Source organism: Mastomys coucha, unplaced genomic scaffold, assembly GCF_008632895.1.
Source record: "Mastomys coucha isolate ucsf_1 unplaced genomic scaffold, UCSF_Mcou_1 pScaffold21, whole genome shotgun sequence".
In the NCBI taxonomy this organism is placed as follows: domain Eukaryota; kingdom Metazoa; phylum Chordata; class Mammalia; order Rodentia; family Muridae; genus Mastomys; species Mastomys coucha.
The window spans coordinates 147839626-147866064 of record NW_022196904.1 but is presented as its reverse complement, the minus strand read 5'-3'; the positions used below and the strand labels follow the sequence as shown (position 1 = coordinate 147866064).

General features: G+C 37.6%; 2 protein-coding genes and 1 pseudogene across 6 annotated transcripts in view; 2 read left to right on the top strand and 1 right to left on the bottom strand.

Annotated features, from left to right (window-relative positions):
• Vps13a (vacuolar protein sorting 13 homolog A) overlaps window positions 1-15372 on the top strand; it is a 191877-nt gene extending 176505 nt beyond the window's left edge. The window contains exons 69-72 of the mRNA XM_031389843.1: window positions 9627-9712; window positions 10912-11035; window positions 11234-11308; window positions 13682-15372. Of these exons, the coding sequence (XP_031245703.1) occupies window positions 9627-9712; window positions 10912-11035; window positions 11234-11308; window positions 13682-13732 (336 nt within the window). The 3' untranslated portion in view covers window positions 13733-15372. The remainder of the gene's footprint in view (window positions 1-9626; window positions 9713-10911; window positions 11036-11233; window positions 11309-13681) is intronic.
• A 4500-nt stretch (window positions 15373-19872) lies between these two features.
• The window catches only part of Gna14 (G protein subunit alpha 14), a 159553-nt gene continuing 152986 nt past the window's right edge, over window positions 19873-26439 (bottom strand). For 4 of the 5 annotated variants that reach the window (XM_031389847.1, XM_031389848.1, XM_031389850.1 and 1 more), the window contains 2 exons: window positions 22467-22620; window positions 19873-21300 (listed from right to left, as the gene is read on the bottom strand). In XM_031389847.1, the coding sequence (XP_031245707.1) occupies window positions 21110-21300; window positions 22467-22620 (345 nt within the window). In that variant the 3' untranslated portion in view covers window positions 19873-21109. Of the gene's footprint in view, window positions 21301-22466; window positions 22621-25939; window positions 26273-26439 lie in introns of those variants that run through there. The other variant, XM_031389851.1, reaches the window with a different exon arrangement.
• Window positions 24063-25316, top strand: LOC116104103 (annotated as a pseudogene).

Below are 26439 nucleotides of genomic sequence, written 5' to 3'. Positions count from 1 at the left end.
GTAATTGATATGATTTATAGATATCATCCCTAGGTAAGACTGTATATGGCTTCCCTCCTTTGGAAGAAAGAAGGCAGACCAATAGAGCAAGATGGCCAGTCCTAGTATAGAATCTCAGGTGGGCAGGTGGACAGGTGATGGTATGTGTCCAGTAGAAAAGTCTACAAAAAAGCAATATTTTAAATTTCATTTTGTAATACTGTACCTTTTTACATAGCTTAAATTTATATTCTAAATTTCTGCATGTTCTTTACTCCTATAATTAAAATAGGAATAGTTTTTTTTCCCTGAATGATTACCATTGGGGATTCTTTATTCTCAGTTGTGTCTCCCTGGCATTTGAGTAATGGAAACCAGCAAGATGAAAATTCTGAAACTGTACACATCATAACCATGTATATAAACAATTAAGTTTCTAAGAGCCTTTAAATTAAATCAGTTTGCACTCACATTATAGTTAGATGAATGGAAATCCAGAATAATATTAATTTCAATATTTTTTTGAACTAAGAAGCCAAAACAAATCTCAATTTAGTCAGACTCTTACCAGTTTTAGCCTTGAGCCTGCCAAAATGGCTTAGTGAGTGAAGGCACTTGCTGCCAAGTCTGACGACCTAACGTGGATACCCAGAACTCACATGGTGGTGTCTTTTTATCCTCCACACACATTACCCAGCCTACATAGAAACAGATTGTAGGCACACACACAAAGTTTAGCTTTTTTAAAAATCATTGAAAATACTTTTAATTGGTGTAATACTGAGTTCACATTTAAGATCATGATATAAAATTTACAAACTGGAACCTTATAGATGTCTTTTAACTGTGATATTTCATACTTGATGTGAAAAATATTCTTTTATCTTTATGTCTCAAGGTCAGTATACACTGAAGAACATTATTACTGTCATTGCTACTGTTTTGTCTGGCTTAAATCCTATAGGAAAATTCCACATTAAGCTTTGCAACACTGATGGAAAGACAGTCAGAATAGGCTACCCTCTTACTGCGTCTCTTTCTGCTGCATTTTCAAGCCTCAGTTTTTTGTTACAGATTTCTATACAAATGAATACATATTTCCAAATATTAAAGACCTAAGAGGTTTAAGTAAAATATTATCAAGTACAGACATTAACTTAGATAAATAATGATGAGCATGTAAAAGGAATGGCTGATTTATTCATTATCCTTACCTTGCTCCTTTGTAATAAACCACGATCAATTAGAAACTTGCATACTTAATTAATCAAAGTTCAATGAATAAATGCATAAAAGGTACAGAAAATGTTGAATCACAAGATAGTAAAGTACATAATTCAGAATAACCCTACATTAGAGAACAACCAGAATAATTTTATGATTTTCATGAGTTTATAGTTTTAATATGGTAAAGCATTTTCATATTTATAATTACCTCTCAGTATAGTAAAGTCAGTATAGAGAAAGAAGAAAGCAATACTGAGACATTGTCTTCTGATCTCACTCACACACCATGGCATATATCCCTCCCCAGGCAATATGTAACCTGTCTCACCCACACATCATGGCACAGGCCCCTCCCCCAGGCAATATGTAACCTGTCTCACACAACTTTTAATGTAAGAATTAACCATTTATGGGTTATTTCCTTTTTAACATTTTTTATTCATACAGATTCAGAAACATGAATTCCTATTTTATGTTTATATTATAAATTTCTTTTGGTTAGGTGAGGACATTTTTATTGTTTGTTTTATTGGTTATTTATTTACATTTCAAATATTCCCCCAGGATTTTTAACTCATAAAAATTTTCAAAAATTGTACTCATAAAATAATTCTCAAATGTGAGATGACTAGATGTAAGTCTTAGAGACACAAATGGCCAGCTGACATAGAAGTTTTTCTTTTTCATTAAGTGTATTTCCACCTTTTGACACTTCTTGTTCTTAAAAAAAAAATCTTATTTTTTAAAATTAAATCTCTTGGACTGTATTATGAGAGTGCCTGGTTACATATGGTCCATACTTCCATAATATGTAAATATTGAGAGCTTAGTTGTCCCTGGACAGTAGTACATTCTTTACCATTTCAGAGTTTTTAATTTGACCCATATTATCTTTGAATTCTATACAGAGTCATAATAGTTGTAATTGTGTAAGTCATAGGAAGGAGTCTTTGTTGTTGTTGTTGTTGTTGTTGTATGTCTTTTCTTTCAGAAATTACAGGTGTTTAATTAGCTTCAAACACTGCCTTAATAGCCATTGGAGGATAACTACCTTCAGCATCGTGGTCTTTCCTTTTACTTCAGGAAGAGAAGTACAGTTAATCTGGAAGAAAGGGCTTAAAAATAGCAGTCAGACCACCAGAATAGTACTGGACACACTTCTTCTGGCTTCATCCAAAGTTTTGAGTAAGTGGACAAGAAGTAGGAGATATAGTTTATTTAGTTCTACTCTTCATTTTGTAACTTTCCTTCCCCAGAAAGATATTTCTGAATGGAAGGAGGAAACTGAAGAGAGTCACATATATGTGGAATATATATGTATACATATATATGTATGCCAACTAGAATGTGTAATGTCTCACAGAAAGCAGAGCTTGTGGGAAGGGCACTGTCTACCTTGGATACAATTCTGATTGCTACTCTAACAGACACTTGTCACACAGGTGCTGGTAAATGTCCCACTACATTTGTTTGCAATGGGCTGACCACTACTAAAACTGTCTAGGAGTGTGTGAACAGTACTTTTTAACCAAGACTTTGAAGTTAGTTGTGTCTTCTTTGAAGTGATGGCTTTACTTAGGAGAGTTTCCATTCATTTTAACTGAAAATTTATTAATATAAATTACCTTTTAAAATACAGTAAATAGAATAAGACTATTTGACTTCTGAGTCTTGTTTTAAAATTTGTTACCACTACAGTTGTTACCACTACAGTCTCTGCTATGGAGCAGAGACTGAAGGAAGGGCAAGCCAGCCTAAATATAACTATCTCCTGAGAGGCTCTGACAGCACCTGACTAACACAGATGTAGAGGCTCACAGCCAACCATCGAACTGAGTACAGGGTCCCCAGTGAAGGAGTTAGAGAAAGGACCAATGGAGCTGAGGGGTTTGCAGCCCCTTAAGACGAACAACAATATGAACTAACTAGTACCCTCAGAGCATCCAGGGTCTCAACCACCAACCAAAGACTGCACATGGAGGGGTCTGATTGTTCAGGAAGCATGTGCATAGTAGAGGATTGCAAATTCGATCATCAATAGGAGGAGAGGACCTCGGCCCTGTGAAGGTTCTGTGCCCCAGTGTAGGGGAATGCCAGGGCCAGAAAGTGGGAGAGGGCGGGGTGGCAGGCATGGGGAAGGGGGAGGCAACAGGGGTTTGTTTTTGTTGTTTTGTTTGTTTCTTTGTTTTTTGGAGGGGAAACTGGGAAAGGAGAAATTTACATGTAAATAAAGAAAATATCAAAAAAAATTTGTTACCAATACAGTTGTTATACTTATAAATATAATAATAACAGGTAAATATATTATAATAGAAGTTCAGTACATATTAATATTTTTAAACCCTTGGATGTTAAGCTCAGGTAGGTTCCATTTGAAGTTTGTTCCTTTTTTAACCAAAGAGATAGATAGACTTTATATATGTGTACATATGCTTAAAAACTATTGTTAGTACTAGTTTAGAAAATATTTAACCCTAATTAAGCTAAATGTACAAAATTCTGAGTCCAGGCTCATGATGCCTCTGTTTATTTGCTAGAGGTCTGCTCGTTATTTCTCAGCTTTTATGAACAGACAGGTTCTTGCATGGGGGAAGCTCACTGAGAACAGAGAGATCTACCACACTGCTTGTCAGAGCACCAACTAGTGTTATGAAAGGTACTTTTGGTTTGTTGAATGAAATAATTTTTATACAAAATTGATTGTGGTCCTTTTTATACATCTGTTGTATGTGAAGAGAAATACCATTTTTTGTTTCTCAGTTGAGTCTGTAAGAGTCAAATGATATTGATATCTTAGCCACTTAAGATGATTCTCATGGATTATAGAGCAGTCTTCCTTTCAGATGTGCTGTAGAGAAACACACTGAGATATGTCTGTGACACCTCAAGTCTGAGGAAGTAGCAGTTGTTAGAGATCTCTAGGGTAGCTGCAGTATTAGAATACAGATGAGAGGTTGGATAGTTCACTTTTCTGGAATAGGTTGCCGGGCTAGTCTGAATTTTAAAATTGCCTAAACAAAAAAAGATGTTACATATGTATAATTGATTTTTCTGGACCTGACTTGGAGTCATGGTTCATGTGAAACTGTAAAGCAGTATACAGTTTTAATACTGTATATTCATGTGTCTATTGAATCCCCGCTACTTCTATCTTAGAGTAGTGTTGTTGTTGTTGTTTTGGGGGTTTGGTTTTTGTTTTGTTTTTTGGAGGCATGTCATAGTGCTTAACATGGTAGTCAAAGTTTTGGTTATCCCTCATAGGCTTAATTATCCAAGTGATAGGGATGAAGCGAATTCCATGATAGAGGCTATCTCTAACATGTAACAGTTCTTCACAGTCTCATCCTGTTCACTTAAATGCAAAATGCAAAGCTCTACAGAATATAGGAAGACACAAAATACCTACCCAAACAGAGAATGATCTCAAGGAATGACTTCATGAACTGTGAAGCTCTTAAAAGAGACCTCTTAGAATTTATAATCTATATCTCAGCAAATTACCAAAGTGAGATTCCACAGCATCTTCTGTAATATTCTATATATAGTCATCCATCAGTGGAAAAGAGGATTGGCTCCAGGACCCTCCGAGATACCTCAATCTCTGGATGAATATGCAGTGGCATAGTATTTACATAGAGCATAAGTATATTCTCATATTTTAAATCATCTGCAGGTGACTTATAATTTCAAATTCCATGTAAGTGCAATGTAAATAGTTATCATATTCCTCAGGAACATTAATGAAGGACTTTTTTATCATTTATTTACAGTTATAATTTTTAAAAAAATACTTAGGATTCCAAGGATGATTGGGTGCCAGAACCACAAATATAGAGGCCAGCTGCAATACTGGGCTAACTCATTTTGCTATTTAAAATGATTCCTTGAGATACAGTAAGCCCTTCTTAGTCAGGATTGGTGTCTTAAGCCAAATAAACCATAATTTATGTTTAACCTTTCAGTTTATTAACTTCTTAATATCTTGTTATGCCTATTTGACCTCTGTTCCACACTGCAAAATGGATAATTGTAGTTATCTTGATATTGTTGCTAGGATTAAAACAAATAAGATAGTGGATGTGATTATTAGTGTGCCTAATAAGAATTCTATTGTATGTTTATTATTCCAGATGAATACCAATTTTTGCTAGCTCTTGGCCACCATTAATAAATTATGTATTCCTCATTTGTCTCCTCTTTGCCAAGATAAAAACATCATTAAATCTCATCTTTTTTCTTTCCTTTCAAGGTTAGTAGAATAGTTAAAATACCATGATAATTTCTACATACTAACTGTTTATAAAGTAGAAACAATAACCTCATAGGGACTGTTTCTAATTATACCGTATTGTAAGAGAAATGCATTGTTATCTCAAGTCTGTATAGAAAGGATAAATAAATACTAATGAGTAGCTGTCCAGCTTGAAGCGCTTTCTTGTAACTCTGTACTTCATTATTTTTCATGCGCAGGCTGTGCTTCTAGAATGTATTAGGTGAGCTGATAGTCGGGCAGGCGCCGTGCATTTAGCTACTTCATAAGCGTAATTCTTTGCTTTCTCCAGGTTGTCTTTTAGCTGTATAGCTGATAACAGTTCACATCACTCGAGATGTAACTTTTTTGCTTGGTTGTTTATAAGAGGGGTATACTCAGGTTTCTTTACCTAAGCTGTCACCATAGCCTATGCTTCAGCAGACAGTCAGGATAACTCATGAAAAAGCATTAAAACTGGACATTTTAACTGACTTGCCTTTTTGTTCATTGTATAAGAAAGCACTAAGCTTTGAAGTCCTTGTTCCTACTGTGGTTCATAGTGAAACTTAGTTGATAACCTTTCTCTTTTTATCATGGATATAAGTTTCAAATTAATATGACTTAGTAAAACTTTTATCTAAAGCCGTAAATTCTTAATAATTGTAACATTTCCTCCAATTTTCTTTAAAGATAAGATTCTTTTAAGCACAGCAGTCAGTTGCCTATCTTTCTCCCTGTTCTTCTCCCTCACTCTCCTCTTTCCTCGGAGTCTTGCTATGTAGTAGAGGCTGACCTGGAACTTGTGAGAAAACTTAGGCTGGCCTGTGTCATCCTGTTTAGTCCTAGATTAAAGCTGTGCACCACTTGGGTCACTTTAATTTTAATTCCACACATTGCTATCTTTATTATTTGTTTATTTATGTTTTTAAGACAGGGTCTATGTAGACCAGGCTGGCTTCAAACAGAGATCTGCTTGCCTCTGCTTCCCTTGTTCCCAAGTGTTGGGTTTGAAGGCATGTGCTGCCATTCTTGGCTCACAAGTTGCTATTAAAAAACAAAACACAAACCCATACCATTATAAAAGACTGTTTGTGAGAGTAATGCATTTTGATCATATTTTAATTGGGTGTAGATTTACTCATTTATATTTAATAAAGTACCATAGAAACTTGTCTTTTTCCAAATTCAGACGGGAACTTTTTACCCAAAACCATGTGACTTGTTACCTTCAAATTCTGATGTACATAGTGGATGCAGTTTAGCTTTGTTCCTATTTCCTTTAGAAAGTCATAAGTAATTGATATATACTATTAATGAACAGGACAAAATTGTTTTTCATTCAGCACTATACTACATATGTTCTAAGGTACCAGTTGTGGTAAAGTCCTTGTACTTCAGCCAAACCCTTTATATAAATCTTGGACCTATTGATGCCTAACTTCAGTTGTACTCAGTCTTTTATTTTCTACATGTTATCTGAAATTGTTGTGGTGGAAAATTTCAAAACTAGCATCTGTTTGGAATAAATGAGTATAGGATTTTGACCTTTGATCTAAAGCATTCCCCTAACTTTAGTTGCTTCAGACTGCCTCCATAACTGGCGTCCACCCAGATTATCAAAGACATTTTTAAGTTAGCCTCGGGAAAGTGTCACTGAGACTGTGAGGGGTGCCATAACATAGTGGAAAATGTGCACTGAAATTACAGAAAGCCAATGTTCTGAGCCATGTTTGCAACTAATCCCAACTCAGTTATTTAACTGTAACCTTACTACACAATTGTGACATGAAACACCTGATCCTCAATCACCTCGTGTATAAAGGAAAGATTGTGTTAGGTGAACAGTAACATTGATGTCAGAGTCTGTGGGGCTTTTGGTGATGTTTAGGAAAGCATGAATCTTCATATAGAATATATTTCCAGAGTCAAATAATGAGCTAGGAAATTGTGAGCAAAAGTCCATTTCTAGAATGTGACATGGCTGGTCACCTGTCACATTCTCTCCTTGCTTCTGCCACCTTAGTTTCAAAATTTTAGACTCTGCCTGTCCTGTTCTTACTCAGTTTACACATTGGTGATGAATACACCTGCAAAGCTATGCTGTGCAGTGACTGCCTTTGTTTATTAAAATATATCGACTGTAATAACAGGGACACAGTTTATTGTGTTCCTTGACATTTGTTATGTTATGTGACCTGAATGTCCGTTTGTTTTTCCAGTGTTGCATACAAAGTTGAGGATGAATTACAGAGAATATTGCACCAATTATATGTGTACAAGATTTGTAGCTTACTTATACCAGATACTGTTGTGACTATTGAAATTGGTTTAATTTAACCAGGCACATCTTAGAATTAGTCTTTAAGTGAAAAGCAATGAAAGGCTCAACTGCAATGTCTTGATAGTGACATAGAAGCTATGTACTAGGAGTTGAACATTGGCTTTTATGCAGTTTAAAGCTTATTATTGAGTAATGGGATGTATAGACTTTTGACTTTTATAGTAGTGGTGTAAATTTTTATTCTTGGTTTCAGAATTTGGCCATAAAAGCAAAGAGAGCATGTTTATAAGCTTTTTATTTTTCAAATAAAATACACATTGAAGCGTGCAAAGTTAAAAAGGTAACCACTTCTGCTGCTGTCAGTTCTCTCCCCAAGCCCAGAGAACAAGGACAGATGAGGAAAGAAAAGAAAATCCACCAGTGCTTAGGGGTCCCCAGAATAAGAGACATTCATCCAAGAATATCACATGCATTTTCCTTTTTTATTCATCAGTAAAAGAGGCTGTGCTGCTTGGTGGTGCACATCTGCATCTGCAGCACCAAGGCAGGAGGATTGGGAGTTTGATGTCAGCCTGCAGTACCAAGTCAAACTGGATCTTGGAGCTATATAGCTTTATCATGAAAGCAGTGCATATTATTTATAAAACAAGAATAAATTATCTTTTCCTTACCACTATGAAGGGGGATTTTTTTCCTTCCATTTTGAAATGAGTTACTAGGTTTTTCAGATATATTGCTATCTGAAAATAATTTCTACCTTTCCTCTATAAAATTTAATGCTGTTTTCTTTTAGTTTCTATTCAGATCTATTTCACCTGTTTTCTAATTTATTTATATAACTTATAAACTATCTGATAATCCTTAGCAATCCCTTCTCAATCTATAACTATGTCCCCTTTTCATTTGGTATTTAACTGCTCTACATATTAAAGTAGAGAATAAAGATATTTTCTATAATATGATAATCTCAGAGTTAAAAATGCGCTTGTCAGTTACTCTAGGCCTCACCCAGCTTCCTGATATTTTGTTTCTTTCCTTTGCCAATAAAGAGGAAACTCTTCTTAGTCTTTTGTATACCAAGATGTTTAGGAAGTTACAGCTTTTTTCTAAACTAATTGTTTTTTAATTTAATGTAGCTTCATGGGACCTAATTTTCTACACTATTAATTTAGAACCCCTTGGGATTTCTGCATGGCTCCTAAATTCTTAATATACATCTTTTTTGAGTATTTTTAGTTACACATACATTGCTTGCCTTTAAAGCATTAGTCTGGCCTAATTTATATTTTAAATAGCCAAGGTACTTGAATTCTAAACAAATGATGTTGAAACAAATAATAACTATATATATGGGTATATTTGTGTTTCCTGGAGCAAAGGATTGATAGCAAACAATATTATAGTATTTTAACAGTCTTGATCATAAATTTTTACATTGTTGATAGGCTTTAGGTTTGTCTAGAAACTCTGCTTCATTTTTTTTTAAACCAGTTATTAGACTGGTGAAGAAAATCATGCATGGAAAAACAGATGGGTCACCTATCTCTTTCCTAGTAATTTCTACATTTAAACATATGTACTTAAATGTTTCTGAATAAATGGAGTAAGTGATGCTGTAGTACCTATTAGATTGAGTTTGAACCTGTAAACTAACATCATTTAAGAGGCTACTACTTAAATATTTCCATTGCTGTACTTGTGTAATCTCAAATAAAGCAGTTTGATAAACACATTTACAAAGGAAACAAGCATTAATTTATGAATATTTAATTCAATTGTTGGTTTATTTACTAGATTAAGTATGTTAATGATTTGCTTCCTTAAGAAACCTTAAATTTTTTTTGAGAATCATAAAATGGAACATTTTAGTTTTCTTATTTTTTATAGGTCATGGAAAATGGAAGATTTGCAAAATATAAGTATTTTACCCATGTCATGATCAACAAAACAGATATGTTCATGATAACAAGACGGTAACTTTTTTTCCTTCTCTAATATAATTAAATATGAGTGACAGGTGCTCATGTTCATTGGTTCCATATAGCCACACTGATTGCTATAAACTCTGGTCATATGTTCATGTTCTGCTCTGTGTATGCTTGCAGATGAATACAGTCATACATAAAGGGAATTGTAAGGTAGTTTATATATACTTCGCGGGCTACAAAAGTTATGTGTAACTGATCAGACAGGTAGACTTTATCCTCTAATACCACTGCATTTATTCTAGATGGTACCAATAGCCTTGATGGTGTCTCTTCATAAGAATGTATAGATTTTTCTCTCATTAGTGGGTATGCCAGTGGGACTAGAACATTTTATGAACCGCTATGACATCTTTCAGAAGGGCTGTAGACTAGAGGACTCACAGGGTGGTTTCAGCATCTCAGACTGATATATATATCTGAGATGGTAGACTGAAGCAGGAGCCTGACTGGCTTCTCTCTCAACCATGGGCTGTATCCTAAATAAGTCTCTGAAAGTGTATGCTATCAACTTAAAATTGATGTCTCAACTATAAAGAACAATTGTGGGAGAATGTCCTTTGAAGAAAGTCTTAGGTAGAATCATAGATGAAATGCATGTTTCTAATTTCTCCCCCAAGTGGAACAAGAAATAATTGAAATGTGAAGCCTAAGATGTTAAATATTTTTTAAAAAATTCTCTCTGATTTTTGACAGTGACAGGGCTTGATTTTCTCTGGAAAACTCCAAGGATTTTTAGTATGTTGACTCTTTAGGCAGGCATTTTACCATTAAGCATAATAAACTAAGCATACCTAAGCCATAAATTAAATTACAATTGTTTGTGGAGCTGTAGAAATGTTTCAGCAGTTGTCCTTAGGGCAACATTTGTGACATTGCAGAAGGTACAAGTTTGGTTCTCAGCACCTATATCAGTGGTACACAGTCACCTGGAACTCCACTTCCAGAGTGAACCAATGGCTTCTTCAGGCCTCTGTGCACATGTGTACATACATTCATTCAGGCCTACACACATAAAAGTTTTTTGAAAAATAAGCTTTTAGTGTGTTGTGACTTACAGTTTGTCTAGGTGAATATTCCATGTGTGCTTGCAAAATATAAAAATAAAAAAATAAATGAAAACCTTACACATTATTGACTTAAGTTCCTCAGTTCTCAAAGTGAATTATTTCTTTCCCTTCCCTTAGTGGTGTGCTGTTCGTAACAAAGGGAACATTTGGACAACTTACATGTGAGTGGCAGTACACTTTTGATGAATTCACCAAAGAACCATTCATTGTCCATGGGAGAAGATTGCGCATTGAAGCCAAGGTAAGTGTATAGAATTGACTCTTTTTTATACTTACATGTTCTAAAACAGTGCATAGAAATTGTCTTTTATGAATGCTGCTTTGTCCTGGAATAGCTTTCCTTTAAGGTTGTAAGCATCTGTAAGGGAGAAGAGGCATTTCCACTGTGTTTCTACAACTGGGTTTTGTTTTTAAATAAAGTTATGAATTCTGTTTCTAGGAACGGGTGAAGTCTGTATTCCATGCCAAAGAATTTGGAAAAATAGTTAACTTCAAGACTCCAGAAGATGCTAGGGTAAATATAATTAATCTTTTATTTAAGCTACATAGGAGCATCTCACTTTGAAGCCATATAAGTGAATTATTTTTCACAGAAGGTGAATTTTGTTTAGGGCTTTTGTTTCTAATAGCTTTAATACATATGGCTAAATGGTATCCTTCAAATACTTGCCAGTATATTCAGCACTTCTGCTTTTCAAATCAAATTGCTCCTCTTTAGTTTTGTGTTTGTTTGTTTGTTTGTTTGTTTGTGAGACAGGGCCTCACTGTATAGTCTAGTATATTGTAGACCCCACAGTTCTCCCTCTTTAGCGTCTGAAGAGCTGAAATCCCAGGTTTCCACATGTTCCTCTGTTGAATGCTTACTCTAATACTTCAGTTTTTACAAGTCTGCAAATACCAAGAATCATTTTGTTCTAATGTTAATCTGTCCACTCCAGCAGAGAAAGGCCATCCCCATATTGTTAATTTCATTACTGCACAGTTACAGTGATGTACAGAAAAAGTAAGAAACCATTAGTTATGCCCAGGTAGCGAGGCCAAGGTAGTCAGAAAAGTTAGGTTTCAGTATTTTCTCCCTTGCTGGCAAGAACAGCTGAGGGAAGTCAGTTAACCTCAGTTTCCTTGGAGTGGGAATAGTCTGAACTGAAAAGTACTATGATCCTTTGGGGATTGTGACAGTTAGAAGAAAGCCTATGAACTGATGTCACATAAATTGTAGTGAAGACACTGCTTGACACAACATTGTAATTTGTGCGGTAACTCACTTGAAGGTCACAGGGCCTTCCACCTCATCAGTGTGCCCAGAATCAGAACAAAACTGACCTCATGGCTTCTTGCTACATTCTCCATTGAATATGACTATCTGCAAGTTCACTTGTCACCTGTTCTCCTCCTTGGACCCGTTAGCACATGCTGTGCAGTTTGTCAAGATGTTGTGATTAAAGGCAATATTGGCATGCTAATCATAGGAAGGGGGAATGAATTACCAAGAAACAGGAATAGAACACTGAATCATTAATACACATGTGACCTGGGACAAGAGAGCAGAGTATGCTGACTTTATTAATGATTCAATTTCATTCATTTTTATTGAGCTATATTTTCTGGGTTTGTGTATGTGTGTGACTCACTCTTGGTAAAGTGTGTACACCTAGAATTTTTTTTATATCTTTTTGATTACCATTTTTGGCACATAGCTATTTATAATAACCTCTAATAAGCTTTTTTTGTTGTTTTGTTGTTTTGGTTTTTGTTTTTGTTTTTCGAGACAGGGTTTCTCTGTATACCCCTGGCTGTCCTGGAACTCACTCTGTAGACTGGGCTGGCCTCCAACTCAGAAATCCGCCTGCCTCTGCCTCCCAAGTGCTGGAATTAAAGGCATGCACCACCACTGCCCAGCTCTAATGAGCTTTTTCTTTCTGGTATCATTGTGTAATGTCATTTCTGGTTCTGACTCTATTCTAGCCAAGAACATTATCTAATGTGTTTATCTTTTCAAAGAACAAGAACTTCATTGATTTTTTTTTTGTCTCCCTTGATTTATTCTGTTTTGATTCAAATTTGGAGTTTGATTTGTTCTTCTTTGTTAAAATACAGTGGTAAGTGGTTAAACATGTCCTGAGAGATGAATCCATTTCTTATAAATCACATATTAGAGTTGGGTTTGAGGTTGTATGGGCTCCTAATCCAGCCAGTCACACTGTCTTTTAGTTGGAGTATTTAATCCATTTATAGTATACATAATTATTCATAGATGCAGCCTTAATGTAGCCCATGTAGAACTTGAGTTTCTGCTGAGTGCTAAGCCTGTCATGGCCAAGCCTGTTCTCACCTGGTTTCTGTTCTCCAACATGCAGTATCCTGCTTAGGGCTCTGCTTCTAAGTTGTGGGAGTCATGGTCCTTGTAATCAGCCACCTGACATAGCCACTGTACCATTGACCAAGAGTTAGCCTTGAACTGATGGCCTTGACACTTGAGGGTGTTGCTCTGGCATGGCTGGGTTTCAAGTGTAAGACCTGTGCTTAATTGACTCTCTTGCCACTGAGTGGGAACTTCTTCCCATGCTGAGTTGCTTGAAGTTGAGGCACTGTCTAGTATGGACAACTCTTGTATTCCTTATTCAATGTCTTTTTGTTTCCTTACTTAATAAGCAAGTGGTCTGGTCTTACCCTATTTCCATATCTTTAGTGAGGGCAGTTCTAAGGACCTTCGAAATATTAGAGAATATGAGCTCTGTCCATGCTCTCTTCTACAGTATGTAGGTTAACTATTGGTTATCAGTTTACATCTAATCTTTATGATGGCTTTTAGGTTTCCATCACTACATTTTGTTTCATCACAGATTCATTAAAAATTAGTAAATGTTGCTTTACTTCTCCCCAACAGTGGATCCTTACAAAGCTGGAAGAAGCAAGAGAACCATCCCCAAGACTATGAAGAGGGAACGCTGTGCAGAGGCATAGAAATCCGTTATTACAGTTCCCATGCTGGACCTCCTAACTCCTATGGAGGAGAGGAGTCATTTCAGGGATCCTGTGGTTTTAGATGCTTTAGAAAAACAGAATCAGTTGGGGAAACAGCTCTGTGATTAAAGTGCAGATGGTCCATTCAGTTTCCTGATCTGAATCATGCATCTGGTGATGATTCTTAATATATTTTATAAAAAGTGTTTCCTCCAGGATCCTCAGTAGTGCTTGAGAGATTGTTCACAGTCTAACCAAGCAGAATGTGCTTTTCCCAGTTAACACGTTAGACTTCTCTCATGCATGCTTCATCTCCTTAAGTTTAATGGAGAATGAGCACTTTAAGCACTGCCTCAGTAGTGACAAGACTTTGGTAATTTCTGCAAAATCATGAGGTTCTTTTTACAAATAAATATTTTGGTATTTTCCTTATTTCTTAAATTATTTGGATTATACAACATGCGTAGTATAACTGTGAAAAACAATCTTTTTTAAGATTGAACATAATATCCCTTGGGTCATAGACTAAAGAAAAGCTTTAAAAACTGAGTATCATACTCCCCAAAATAAAGACCCCTCCAGATCCCTTTAGCCTTAGAAATACTTCCTCAGGAGAACTCCATGGGTTTACCCAGTTTGTTTTTTTAACAGACAGTTGTTTTCAAAGTAAATATTTAAAGCCTTAATAATGTTTACCTTATGTTTACTGGTAACAGGAATTTAAAAAATACAGAAAAGACAAACCCCAACATCTTAGCTATAATGAATTATGCTCTAGAATAAAGAGCCCTTTCTTGAGTTACAGTGCAAACCCTAAAAATCTAACCAGTCACCTACCCTGTCACTTTAGGTTAAGGTTATCCAGGCGAGGAAAAATACTTGTTTAAACATACAGGCTTGTCACTACAAAAATTCTGAGCTCAGCCATGATAGAAAACTAGGGCTGCAGGCTTCTCCACTTTGGTTTTTGTCCAAGCTCTTTGCTCTTTACTATTGATGGACTGTTTTAAGTTAAACAGAATGAACTGGATGTCCAGTTGTGAACTATAAACAGAATGTCTTAATCAGTTATTGAAAAATACACAGTGTTTAATGTATATTGTATGTGTTACCAACTTGTTATAAACTGGTGTTGAAAGTCTGTTTGGTCAATGGACATTTAATCTACAGGCTTGCCAAGCCCTTGCTTTGCTGTAAAAGCTGGAATGAATAGCATGCCAGACTGTAACTCCCATTGTTGCTGCCCAATCCTGTGATTGTTACTATGTCATTGCAAAAAAAACAGTGCTATTGGTAACATCTCCCAGAATGCTTTCCCTGGTAACCATAAATTGGATCAAAAGATGACAAATCTCATATTGTTGTAGTTGTGTATCCCAAAGGTGACCTTTCTTCAAGGTAAGGTACACATTTTCTCTATTGCTGAGCCCCTCCAAGTTTGTAGATTAAACCTGTAAAGATTGGTGTTATCTCCCCATCTGGAATGTTGCTTTCTTTGAATCCCAGTCACTGCCGAGAGTTAAATTCCTCATTGATTTCTTCTTTCATGAACTCAGAAAAAGTAGATCCATAACTCCCCAGGTATGCCGTGGTAAATAAAATACAAAAGTAGTAGCATAGCAATTCTGTATCCTCTGGCAGCCAGCAGGATGGGCTTTATTACTCGTGCGCATACATAGCTTACGTGCCTATCCTCCTTGTTCCTATATCAATAAAACCTAAGACATAGCTCTCATTCTTTATGAATCCTGTACCCATCACTCTCTCAGACTATGCAGCAGAATGACACAGATCGTTTTAGATCATCTGTCTAGACAACAATGAAAACTAGGAACACTAACTACTCAGTGAGGCATTAGCTTAACACCTTATAATTTGCAGTTACATGCTTGATTCAGAATCTAGATCTTTTTAAGAAAATTCATCCTGGAATCACAGTTTGTCTGTGTGTGTGTGTGTGTATGTGTGTGTGTGTGTGTGTGTGTGTGTGTGTGTACACGTGCACATGTTCTGTAGCATCTGATATCTTGGAGTTTTCTATTATCTCTATCATGATTGTCTCCATTTCTTCTGATATATGCAATAGCAGTAGCATCCCAGTGAGTGTCACTCTGCTAGCTTCTAATCTCTTAGAAGCATCCCACAGAGTGGTGTCTCATACCTTCCTGATTTTAAAAAACAAACCACTCAGCACTGAATGTCCTGTAGTTTATTCTTGCCATGTTGGTTGATTCTTCACTATGTGCCAATTGCTCCCTTGCATACGCCTCTGCATTAAAAAGACTGAGACAAAAGCACAGATAGCAGAAGCCATATATGTTTATAGAATAGGTGCCTAGAGCAGTCAGGTCTGTCTGTGCTGTGGGCCTTTACTTTGTGGGCTTTTCTGTATCCCTGATGCAATTGAAGTCCTCAGTGGCAGTGTTTTTCAAATTATAGATCTTAACCAATGGGTCATGAAATCAGTCTAATAGCTAAAGACAACCGTATTTCAAAATTGGAATATAAAGAAGTACATGAACAGAATAACACATAAGAACAAATACTCTTCGTTTATAACTTAAAGTGGAACACCACTTTGTAGTGTTAGATTAAAAAAATTAATAAATAGCCTAAAAGACTAGGGAGGCAGCATGGGCCATCTAGTAATTGTTGGAACTGTTCTCCTTCCTGGGAATAGAATGAGCCGATTTGGAGCAAGCAGTCATCTTTAGGGTGGAAAGTCAAGAGAGCTCTTTTTCTAGTATATGAACTGTTTTTACTTCTGTTTCCTCATAGGAGATCAGTAAGACCAGATAAGGCATAGATAATTAACTCTGCAGATGACTCCTAAAAAGACCACAGGCTGTGGTAGAGCCCCCTAGCTTCAGGTCCTCTTACTCCCATTTGCCTTCTGTCTGGCTCATCATGCAGGTAGGAAAAAATCCTGAAAATGGGTAGCTAGCTATGAAGTAGACATTATTATAGAATCAGAGCACTCACTTGCTGAGGGTGCTATATAAATAACAGTACCTTTTAACTAAAAGTACTGCATGGCCTCCTTTCCATAGGACCCAAACAGAAAAGGGAAAAGACTTGTATTTCTTACACCAGATTAAATATGAACTCATCAGTCTGATTTCCTTTGGTGCTCCATAGAATCATGTATCACTCCTCCATCTAGAAAGGAACACTTCACACTCTGCCTGACCATTTTAATGTATTTTTTAAGTTTATACTTCATTGTTAATGCTAACCTACTGAGTTTACGTTAGATGGATAATCTGTGTTCCTTATGATCTCCTCTATGTAGCATGAAGATGCGAACATTATCCCCACTAACATGACTTCCCCACTGACCCAGAACGTGCCACCTGGCTAAACTTGAAGGGGCTGCATCTTACTCAGAAACCCCACCAATGCTTGTTTGATTGGAACCTCTTCTACTTGATTGCCTTTCTTGTAAAATAACTTATCTCATGTCATTTAAAATATTTTTATGTTAACATTATGGGTTTTTTTTTCTTTTTTAAGCATTATAGCTTTCTTTTTAAAAAGGAAAAGTCAGGTTACCCAAAGCTTGACAAATAAGAACTCTAACTTCAGCCAGGCAACAGTGGTGCACATCTTTAATCCCAGCACTTCGGAGGCAGAGACAGGTGGATTTCTGAGTTTGAGGCCAGCCTGATCTACAGAGTGAGTTCAAGGACAGCCAGGGCTACACAGAGAAACCGTCTCGAAAAACCAAAAGAAAACAAACAAACAAAAGAAATCTAACTTCAGATTTTATAGGTCAATAAGTATTTTTTCAAAATTGAGTTATTTATACAAATATAAATTGGAGTTGTAGTTTAACACTGTGATCTATATCAAATTGCTTTTATTTGGAATCTCTGTCACTGAACATATTTGTGTGATGTCAGTGTTTCCTTCTAGTAAAATTTTGTGACAAAGCTCTTAAAATAAAATATCCAATTTAGAGGTATTGCCTAAAGCAGAGCATGATCATTCTTGCCTCAGTGTTTCTTATGATGTCTTCATACCACTGTTGATTGACTATCCAAAAATCACCAGTATTGGGGCAGAAAAACATTTCAAAACCAATATATTGTCATTGATAATAGAATGTTTTAAATGTCAATGCTAGCCCACCAGTAAGTATAGGTTATATTTGGGACTTACTAAAACACCATATATAAAGTTTTTTACATGGTCATCTCTGTGTACAAGTATATTACAACTAACAAAATTGCCAAGGAAGATATACTTTAAAAAATACTTTCTCTTCATAGGTTTGAAATTGTATAGTTCCACTTTTATGAAATGTCCAGACTAGTGTCTTAACTATTTTCATATTGACTAAGTAGTTTGCACTTCATTGATATGTTTATTGTTTGGTGCAAGCACAACCATTGGTTATTATGGTTTTTAAGTATCTATTTCTTCACTGCATCTGTATTTCCTTCACGTTTCTATTCCTAGTATTCCATGACCTAATTACCTATTATACAGTGGCTACCTTAGTTTTGTATACTTTGACATAGTCTTATTAACATAGGCATTTCTAATGTTATTATTCTTAAAAATTAGTCTTTTTCTTTCTAAAACTGTGTTGGCAATCCTAGTTACACTTGAAACAGTATTTCTTGAAGGGGTAGTTTGGGATTGCATGCTAAGATGGCTGCCTAGTTTAACAATATGTGAGTCCAATAAAGCTTTCTGCTCTTCCATCTGGTTTGGTTGTTATTGAGTAGAACCAGGAACATTTGCCTTCTCCTGCCTGTCTAAAATCTGAGTATTTAAGTAATGCTGAGATTCATTACTGTTAGATTAATAACTACGCTACTCTGAGATCAGTGTCCTGACTTTTCAGTTGCCTTCTAGCCAAGCATACTCAGCATTGACTAAAAGCTTGATGGAATGAATACCTGGTGGACTCAGCCACAACTTCAGATGGCTAATTTCTTTAGTAGTAGGTAGGCATACTTTAAAAGAAGGACCAAGGGAGAATGAATACCACCAGGAATTACTAAATTATCTCTAATCTGGAAAGTTTGATCTTGTTGTAACTGGAAAAGGTGTTTGTCACCAAAATTTGATTTATTCCACAACTCTCTTGCCCCAAAAGACATCATTTTCTTGTATGTCGGCCAAATGATAAATTGTCAGTAGCTCAGTGCTAGAAAGTATTTGCAAAAAGAATTCCACATTGTTTGATGCCCTTAGTTCAGATTATACTGGTATGCTTCTTTTTAGATTAGTTTAGGCTAATAAGACCCAGTTAGTCACTTTTAGCCATGACAAGTGATAGGGATCACAAAAGTGAATGCTGGCTGTATCATTTTAGATATCTTGAAAAGCTCCGTCTTTGTCTTTATGACTAATTGTTTCACATAAGATTTAGCATCTGTTTGTCCAGTTCTTCATGCATAAAGACTGACTTTTAAAATATATTGCTACTTTGGTAGAATGGTTTCACACTTGCAATTGTTCCAACAAGTTGACAATCTGGAAGTCCAGTCACTGGGTGAAAGAATGGCTTAGTTCAGCTCTAGGAATTAAGCCATGTGGTTCTGCAATAGATGTAGACAATCTGAGAACTAAGTAAAGCCCACACTGACAGAAAGCATTGAAGCTGAAAATGTACATAGTCTACTGACCCTCTGGTACCTCCAGTTCAGCAGTGCACTACAGAGAAGTTAATGCTTCCCCTCATGATGTTATGGCTGACTGGGAGCTACAGCCTATAACTGCCCATCATCTCAAGAGAGTACTAGACCAAAAATCGCTAACTTGAGAAAGGATTGTAATTCAAAGTACAGTTTCTACTGGATACTTGTCACTTTCTCACTGTTGTAAACGCTGAACCATTTTAATTTGGGGACCTCTGAAGATGGTGAGAAGTAGATCCGTCTTAAGTAAATAGACCTACCTCTTGAGTAAGCAGTCCAAGCAAAGCCACCCGAGCCCTTAAGTATGAAATACTGAGCCAGCCTTTAAGGAGCTCCAGCACACCATGATGAACCATGTTTCAAAGGGAGGAAGCAGGAAGGTTACTGAGTTGTTAAGATTGTAGCATTTTCTTTTGAACAGAACTGTCAGCCACGAGCTCTATGAAGCACATCATCATCGGTGTTCAGGGTAGAACAGTGTATTCTTAGTATCCAGAAAGGCACAGCGTACACAGTTCAAACAGCACATTTGTGATTGCCATCAGAGCTTTGGCAAGGTTTACATAACATCTGTTAAACAAGTTACGCTTTAGCCATTCCATAAGCTACAAGACCTGGCCATATGCATTAGGGGACACACACACACATGCAATATCTAAAGTCCACTTATCATGTGTCAGAGTTGGTTTTATCAAGTTGTGGCAAAATTAATATTTTGATAATATTAATTTGGCTTAGAAAGTTGACATGAAAAGAACTGCTTTTTAAAGAAATCTTTGGCTGGGTGTGTAGCTCCGTTAGCAGAACATTGGCCTAACATGCACAAAGCCCTGGGTTCCATCCCAAGCATCACATAGACTGATCATGTGACACATATATCCAAGCATTACTAACCTGTAAATATCAATGTGAAATCACACTGTTTGGGACCTCTTAATGCTAGGAATTAGCAACAGGGTGAGAACTGCCTTAAATAGGTTGTGTATATGAAGACAAGAGAATTAGAAGTCCAAAGTCATCCTCGGCCACAGAGTTATGTTTGAGACCAGAATGGAATACATGAGGCCCTGTCTCAGAAGAGAAAAAAAATCCTAGCTGAGCATGGAACAGCCAGGCAGGAGGACCAAGGCCATGCTCAATTACACAGCAAATTTGAATTGGAAGCCAGCCTGGGCTACTTAAGACCCTGTTTTTAAAATAAAAAATAACCCCCAAAAAAGGCATAGAAAGAAGTCTTTGGTTGTTTAGTAAATTGCTACATGAGTCATACTTCAGCATTAAGGGGAAGAAATGTTAGAAATGTTTCCTAAAAGATTTATTTTAAAATTATCAAGCCTATGAAGATGTTTTAGTCACCTAAATGAATCTCAGAGGTCTGAAGGCATGATTTGTAAATTAACAAGTCCCTCTGTTGCATGATTTTTAATAGCTGTTGAACACTAGTTTAAAAAAGGGGGGAGGGTAAATCACTCCAAAAATTATACTTAATCTTTCAGCCAAAAGATAAGAAAAGAATTAGACAATCAAGAATTAAAGACACTTGAAAGGGTTGGTAAAGTATTTTTCACATTGCACTACCCATCTCTGTCCCTGTGGGCTACGTAATGTCCTTGGGTCCTGGTCCAGGTGGTCAGAAGCACTTGTAGATGGGGCAGGAAGAGCTCAGCTCACTGTCTGTCTGGGAGGAGCAGGCCCTCCTTTTACACCAAGTTGAACTCCCGCAGGTTCAGCTGCAGGATGGTGTCTTTGACGGCGGCAAACACAAAGCGGATGTTCTCGGTGTCTGTAGCACATGTGAAGTGTGAATAGATGACTTTCTCTTTGTCAGGATTCTGGTCTTGATACAGCTTCAGGATAAAGTCCCTGGCAGCTTTGACATCTTGCTTTGGTCCTGGTCATGAGAAGAATAAAGAAAGATACAGACTTACTGCCATCTCCTCTCACAATCCATTTTTTTAAATGTATTTTTGTTCTTATCTGGGATCCTTCTCTGACCATTATAACTAAGGAAAGTTTACCTGGAGTAATTAACATTTCATTATGAATCCATAAAATAATTGTGTGTGTGTGTGTGTGTGTAAATGCATGTGACCAGAGAACAATGTCATGTTACTCTCAGGAATGACATGCACCTCAATGGACAGGGTCTTTCATTGACCTACAGCTCACCAACTAGGCTCAACTAGGCAGGCAGCAAATCCCAGGGATCTGCTGTCTACCTGTCCTAGCTCTGTGATTAAAAGTCCACACAGTTGTGCCTGGATTTGATTTTTTAGGTGGCTTCTGGTGTTTTTACCAAGCCATTCTCTAGCCCAATATTTGGTCTTTTTAAAGTGTCCACTGGTATATCTAATAATTATACTGTAAAGTGGTTTGTCTAAAAATAGTGGCCTAATGGCCTAGTTTTGTTTCTAACACTTTTGAAGTGATTCTTACTAATTTGTACAGACAGGCAGCTGTGGGTTGGGGGGAAGGAGGTGTGCTTCAAAATCTGGTATTACTAGGTTGATCTTAAAGTTTGACAGTCCTAAACTATGCTACCATTAAATACCAGAGTCTTTAACCAAGGGAAAAGGGGGCACACCGAAATATTAACATAATATCAGTGTCTGAGACCTCTTGTTCCAGGAGGGATTAGCAAAAGTGAGAACTGTCCTGCCTTCGTACATGGAAGGAAGACTTCAACACACACCCTGTGTCTAAGATGATGCCATCCTGTAACCCCACAAAGCAGCCAGCTCCGCTTCCAAGAGTTGCTGGGACAACAGAGAAGACCTGGTACACAAATGGAAGGCTGTGGTACAGGCCAGAAGGTTTTTTCCTAGGTGAGGTTGCCTGAGGTGGGGCCAGACCAGCAAGAAAAGTCAACCATGTATATCGGCATGTACATTCAGGCCCTTGCAATGGCAGATGTTGAGGCAAAACCATGAACACATCAGTGAGAACTGTAATTTGAATTGGCAAGTGAGAGCCTGTCAGGGAGGCCCTAGAATGCCATGCTGAAGACTGATCCATAAGGTCAGTGTGAAAGCCCCATTCCCCAAGTGAATAACTTACCTGTGTACTCTGGGAAATAGCTAATTAGATGAGAGTACATGATTTTCTCTTCCAAAAGATCCTTCTTATTTAGGAACAGAATCACAGAGGAGTTCAGAAACCAGGGGTAGGTGATGATGGTTTTAAACAGGGCTTTGCTCTCCTCCATACGGTTCTAGTGAGAAACAAGGAAGTTACAGTAAGCCAGCAAGGAAAGCAAGGCTTGGAAACAGCATGCTGAGTGGCTGGGCGTGGCCATCAGTCCCCTCTCCCCTTGGATCACTGCTCTTGTGATGGAATGCACATGATCCCACCAGTCCAGCTTCCGTTTCCCTCCTCCCTCATCTACCTAGTTGACTTTCCTGATCCGATGCTCTGGAACGCTCTATTCTCTTGCCTTAAAGAAGCCTTTTATGTAACTTTGAGCAGGAAGTTTACTTCATTTGACAGGGTATTCGTGTTCCTTAATTGTTCTGTGAGACACAGCTTCAAGTGGATGTGTGCTTCTGAACAATGCCTCTAGTATATTGTAACACAGGACAAAGGAAAGGTCTTCCAAGAGGACCACAGCCTTGAGCCCTCGGGTATGCTGGACTGATCAGAAGGGAGCTAACATGGCATAGCACCTTAGCCAGGCTAAGATTGTTGTCCCAATTTGGTGGATGAGCATATTATTCCAAAAATTTATCTTTCCCAAACCCACAGAGAAGTGAGTCTGATGACAATTATGCTAACAGACAGTAATTTTAAATAACAACCTTCAAAGAAAATACTAAAAACTCTCAAATTTGAGGAGGCAGGTAGCTCAGAAACAAATTGTGTCACCTGACAACTGTTGAAAGAATTTTCTCTGAAGTATTTCTAAGAGGGAAAAAGGCAAGAACTTTCCTTTAGAGTAGAAAGCAACTGTAACATCAAAGCTCAAGGAGTGCTCCAAAGAGTCAAGCCATGAATCTGCTTCCCGACAAGCCACACACAGGTCCAGAAAGGGTTATCAGAGAAAACGCATCCACTTTTAAAGATTCTCTTAGTATAGTATTATCTTAACCTCCATGGGAAAAAAATCTGTTTAGCATAGTGAACGTATCCAATATGTATCTGCAACTGGAAAGAGCAGGCCGAAGTGACAGCATTTACATTCGTTCCAAACACCTGTGGTTTTCGGAGGAGAGAATATATTTATTTAATCTTTAAGAATATTGGACTGAGTTCGGATCCCAGCAGCCACATGGTGGCTCACAACCACCTGTAAGGAGATCTTATACCCTCTTCTGGAGTGTCTGAAGACACCTACAGCGAATTACACTGGAGCAAGTGGGGCCCGAGCAAGTGGGGCCGGAGCGAGCGGGGAGGGGGTGTCGGAGCAAGCGGGGTCCGGAGCTCAATTCCCAGCAGCCACAAGATGGCTCACGGCCATCTGTACAGCTACAGTGTACTCATACACGCAAAATAAATAAATGTTTAAAAAAAAAAGAAAGAAATTGGACTGACCTCATGGTCCTGTGAGCAACCAACCATACCATAAGTAACTCCTAAGAATTCCTAACTTTTTATAATTATATATCTCTCTTTTGAAATCCCATTTTGGAGAACTAGGCAGTAGCCACTGTTACTCCAATGGCACAAGTAAGGTACAAGTAAATGAGTTAATTAATATAGTAGCACTCATCAGAGAGAAGCCTTCGCTGAAGATAAAGTTTGTTCATGGGCCACCACCTGATACCGGGCATTGATGATTTACATTCACAGCCTTGAAACAACAGTCACGGAATCTTGCATTAAGTTCAGAGGGAAAGACCATTAGGAAGACATTGGTACTCCTTGGAAAATAACCTCATTCCTGGTAACTTTCTGTCAGAGCAACAAGCCCCTGCCCTGCTGCAAGAAGGCAGTGTGTGAGGAGTGCCTCAAAATCTACCTGAGCTCTCAGGTACAACTTGGCCAAGTAGAAAGCAAATGCCCAGTCACAGAGTGTTTCGAATTCATGGAGGAAACAACTGTTGTCTACAATTTAACCCATGAGGACTCTATCAAGTAGAAGTACTTCTTGGAACTTGGCCGAATTGAGTCCAGCACCAAGCCTTGTCCTCAATGCGAACACTTCACAGCCTTTAAGAAAAAAAGGACATATCCCCACTCCTTCCAGATCAGAAAGCAGATACAAAATCCAGTGTCCCGCTTGCCAATTCATCTGGTGTTTTAAGTGCCACTCTCCTTGGCATGAAGGTGTTAAATGCAGGAAGTACAAAAAAGGAGAAGTTACTGCGTCACTGGGCCAGTTAGATTGAGCATGGGCAGAGAAATGCCCAGAAGTGTCCAAAGTACAAGATCCATATCCAGAGAACTGAAGGGTGTGACCATATGACTTGTTCACAGTATAACACTAATTTTTGCTATCGATGTGGAGAGAGATACCGCCAGCTCCGGTTTTTCGGAGACCACACATCAGTATGTTTGGATACAAATATTGCTACCTCCCAGAGAGACCTCATTTAAGAAGATCAGTTCAAAGGTCAGTCTGTGCTGGAAAGCTCTTCATTGTACCTCTCATCCTAGTTCTGGGGTTGGCACTAGGGGCCACAGCAGTTGTAATCAGTTTATTTGTATTTCCTATATATTGCCTTTGTAAAAACAGAAAGCGATCATGGACAGGTATACACTGGTAATCCACAGAGGATTTCACACGATGTCAGCCGGTACCAGGAGGAGCCATGCAGGAAGGTGCACCTGTCTGTGAGTTGGATCCTTAAAACTACCTAGAGGAACTTCTGCCACCTTATCTCCTGTGGTTCTCTGCAGGCCACAGTGCTTCTAGCTACGGTGCACTCCCAACATGGCATCCTGTCCTGTCCTTAAACAAATTGCTGCTTTTAAAAAAAAAAAAAAAAAAAAAAAAAAAAGGTCACTTTCATTAACTATACACATTTATATAGTAACTCTCACCTTCATGATTCTTGGAAAATATTTTGAGAACAGTCTCCTCAGATGTCTTTTGAGGAAGTGTTATTTGGATTGTCTGAACCTTGTACTTCCCCCAGGCTGTCTCTGAGACTTGGTATGCATAGCTGAATCCTGCCTGCCTCAACAAACAAGGCCACTTTTCAGAAGATAAGTCAAAGTCCACTAAATGCACCTGTTGTCATCTGTAACCTAAATGGTATCCTTTTGGTTTTTGGATACTGTAATTGCTTTAAAAAAAAAAAAAATCTCAGCACCGAGAAGGGAATTAAACTAAATAAGAACAACCATGAGTTACTGGTGCAAATATGTAAGGATGTGAATGTGTGTATATAAACACGTATTAAACCAGGCTCCATAACCAAAAACAAAAACAACAAAAAACAAAAAAATCCTTGCAGCTTTGCAGGAGGCACAGTACCTGCCTGGGCTGGATCAGCCCTGGATGCCCCTTGCAGAGAAGTAAGAACAATTGCAATCTTGGATAGCTCCTGACACGCTGCATTCAATAGGCAGCTCTGCCCCTAGTTTGAGAGTGCCATTCTCTGGCGGATGAAGAATCTGCTCATGGTATCTATTAGAAACAGTATTGCTTGTGCTGGAGATGCCTAGCATGATGAAGCCCTGGGTTCAATCCGTACAGTAACACACAGATATTACCCCAGCACTTGGAAGGCAGTGTAAGGCTGGAGGATCAGAAGTCAAAGGTTACCTCTTGCTTCCCAGTCAGTTTGAGGCCAGAAGACATAAGACCCAGTCTTAGAAGGGATGTGCTTGGGAGAGGATTGGTAGACAACGTTGTGTGTATTAGGGTCTCTGAAGAGAATTGGGAATGAAACTGGCCCCACTGGAATCCAGTAAATATATATCTAGTACAAAATCAAAGACAGTATTTTTTTCCCAGTAAATATATATCTAGTACAAAATCAAAGACAGTATTTTTTTTTTCCCAGCATACCACCAGCAGTAAGAATGTCGGCTTTGTGTGGCCAGCTTGGATTTTACTGAGTTTGGAAGTGCTGACTTGGTAAGCTGA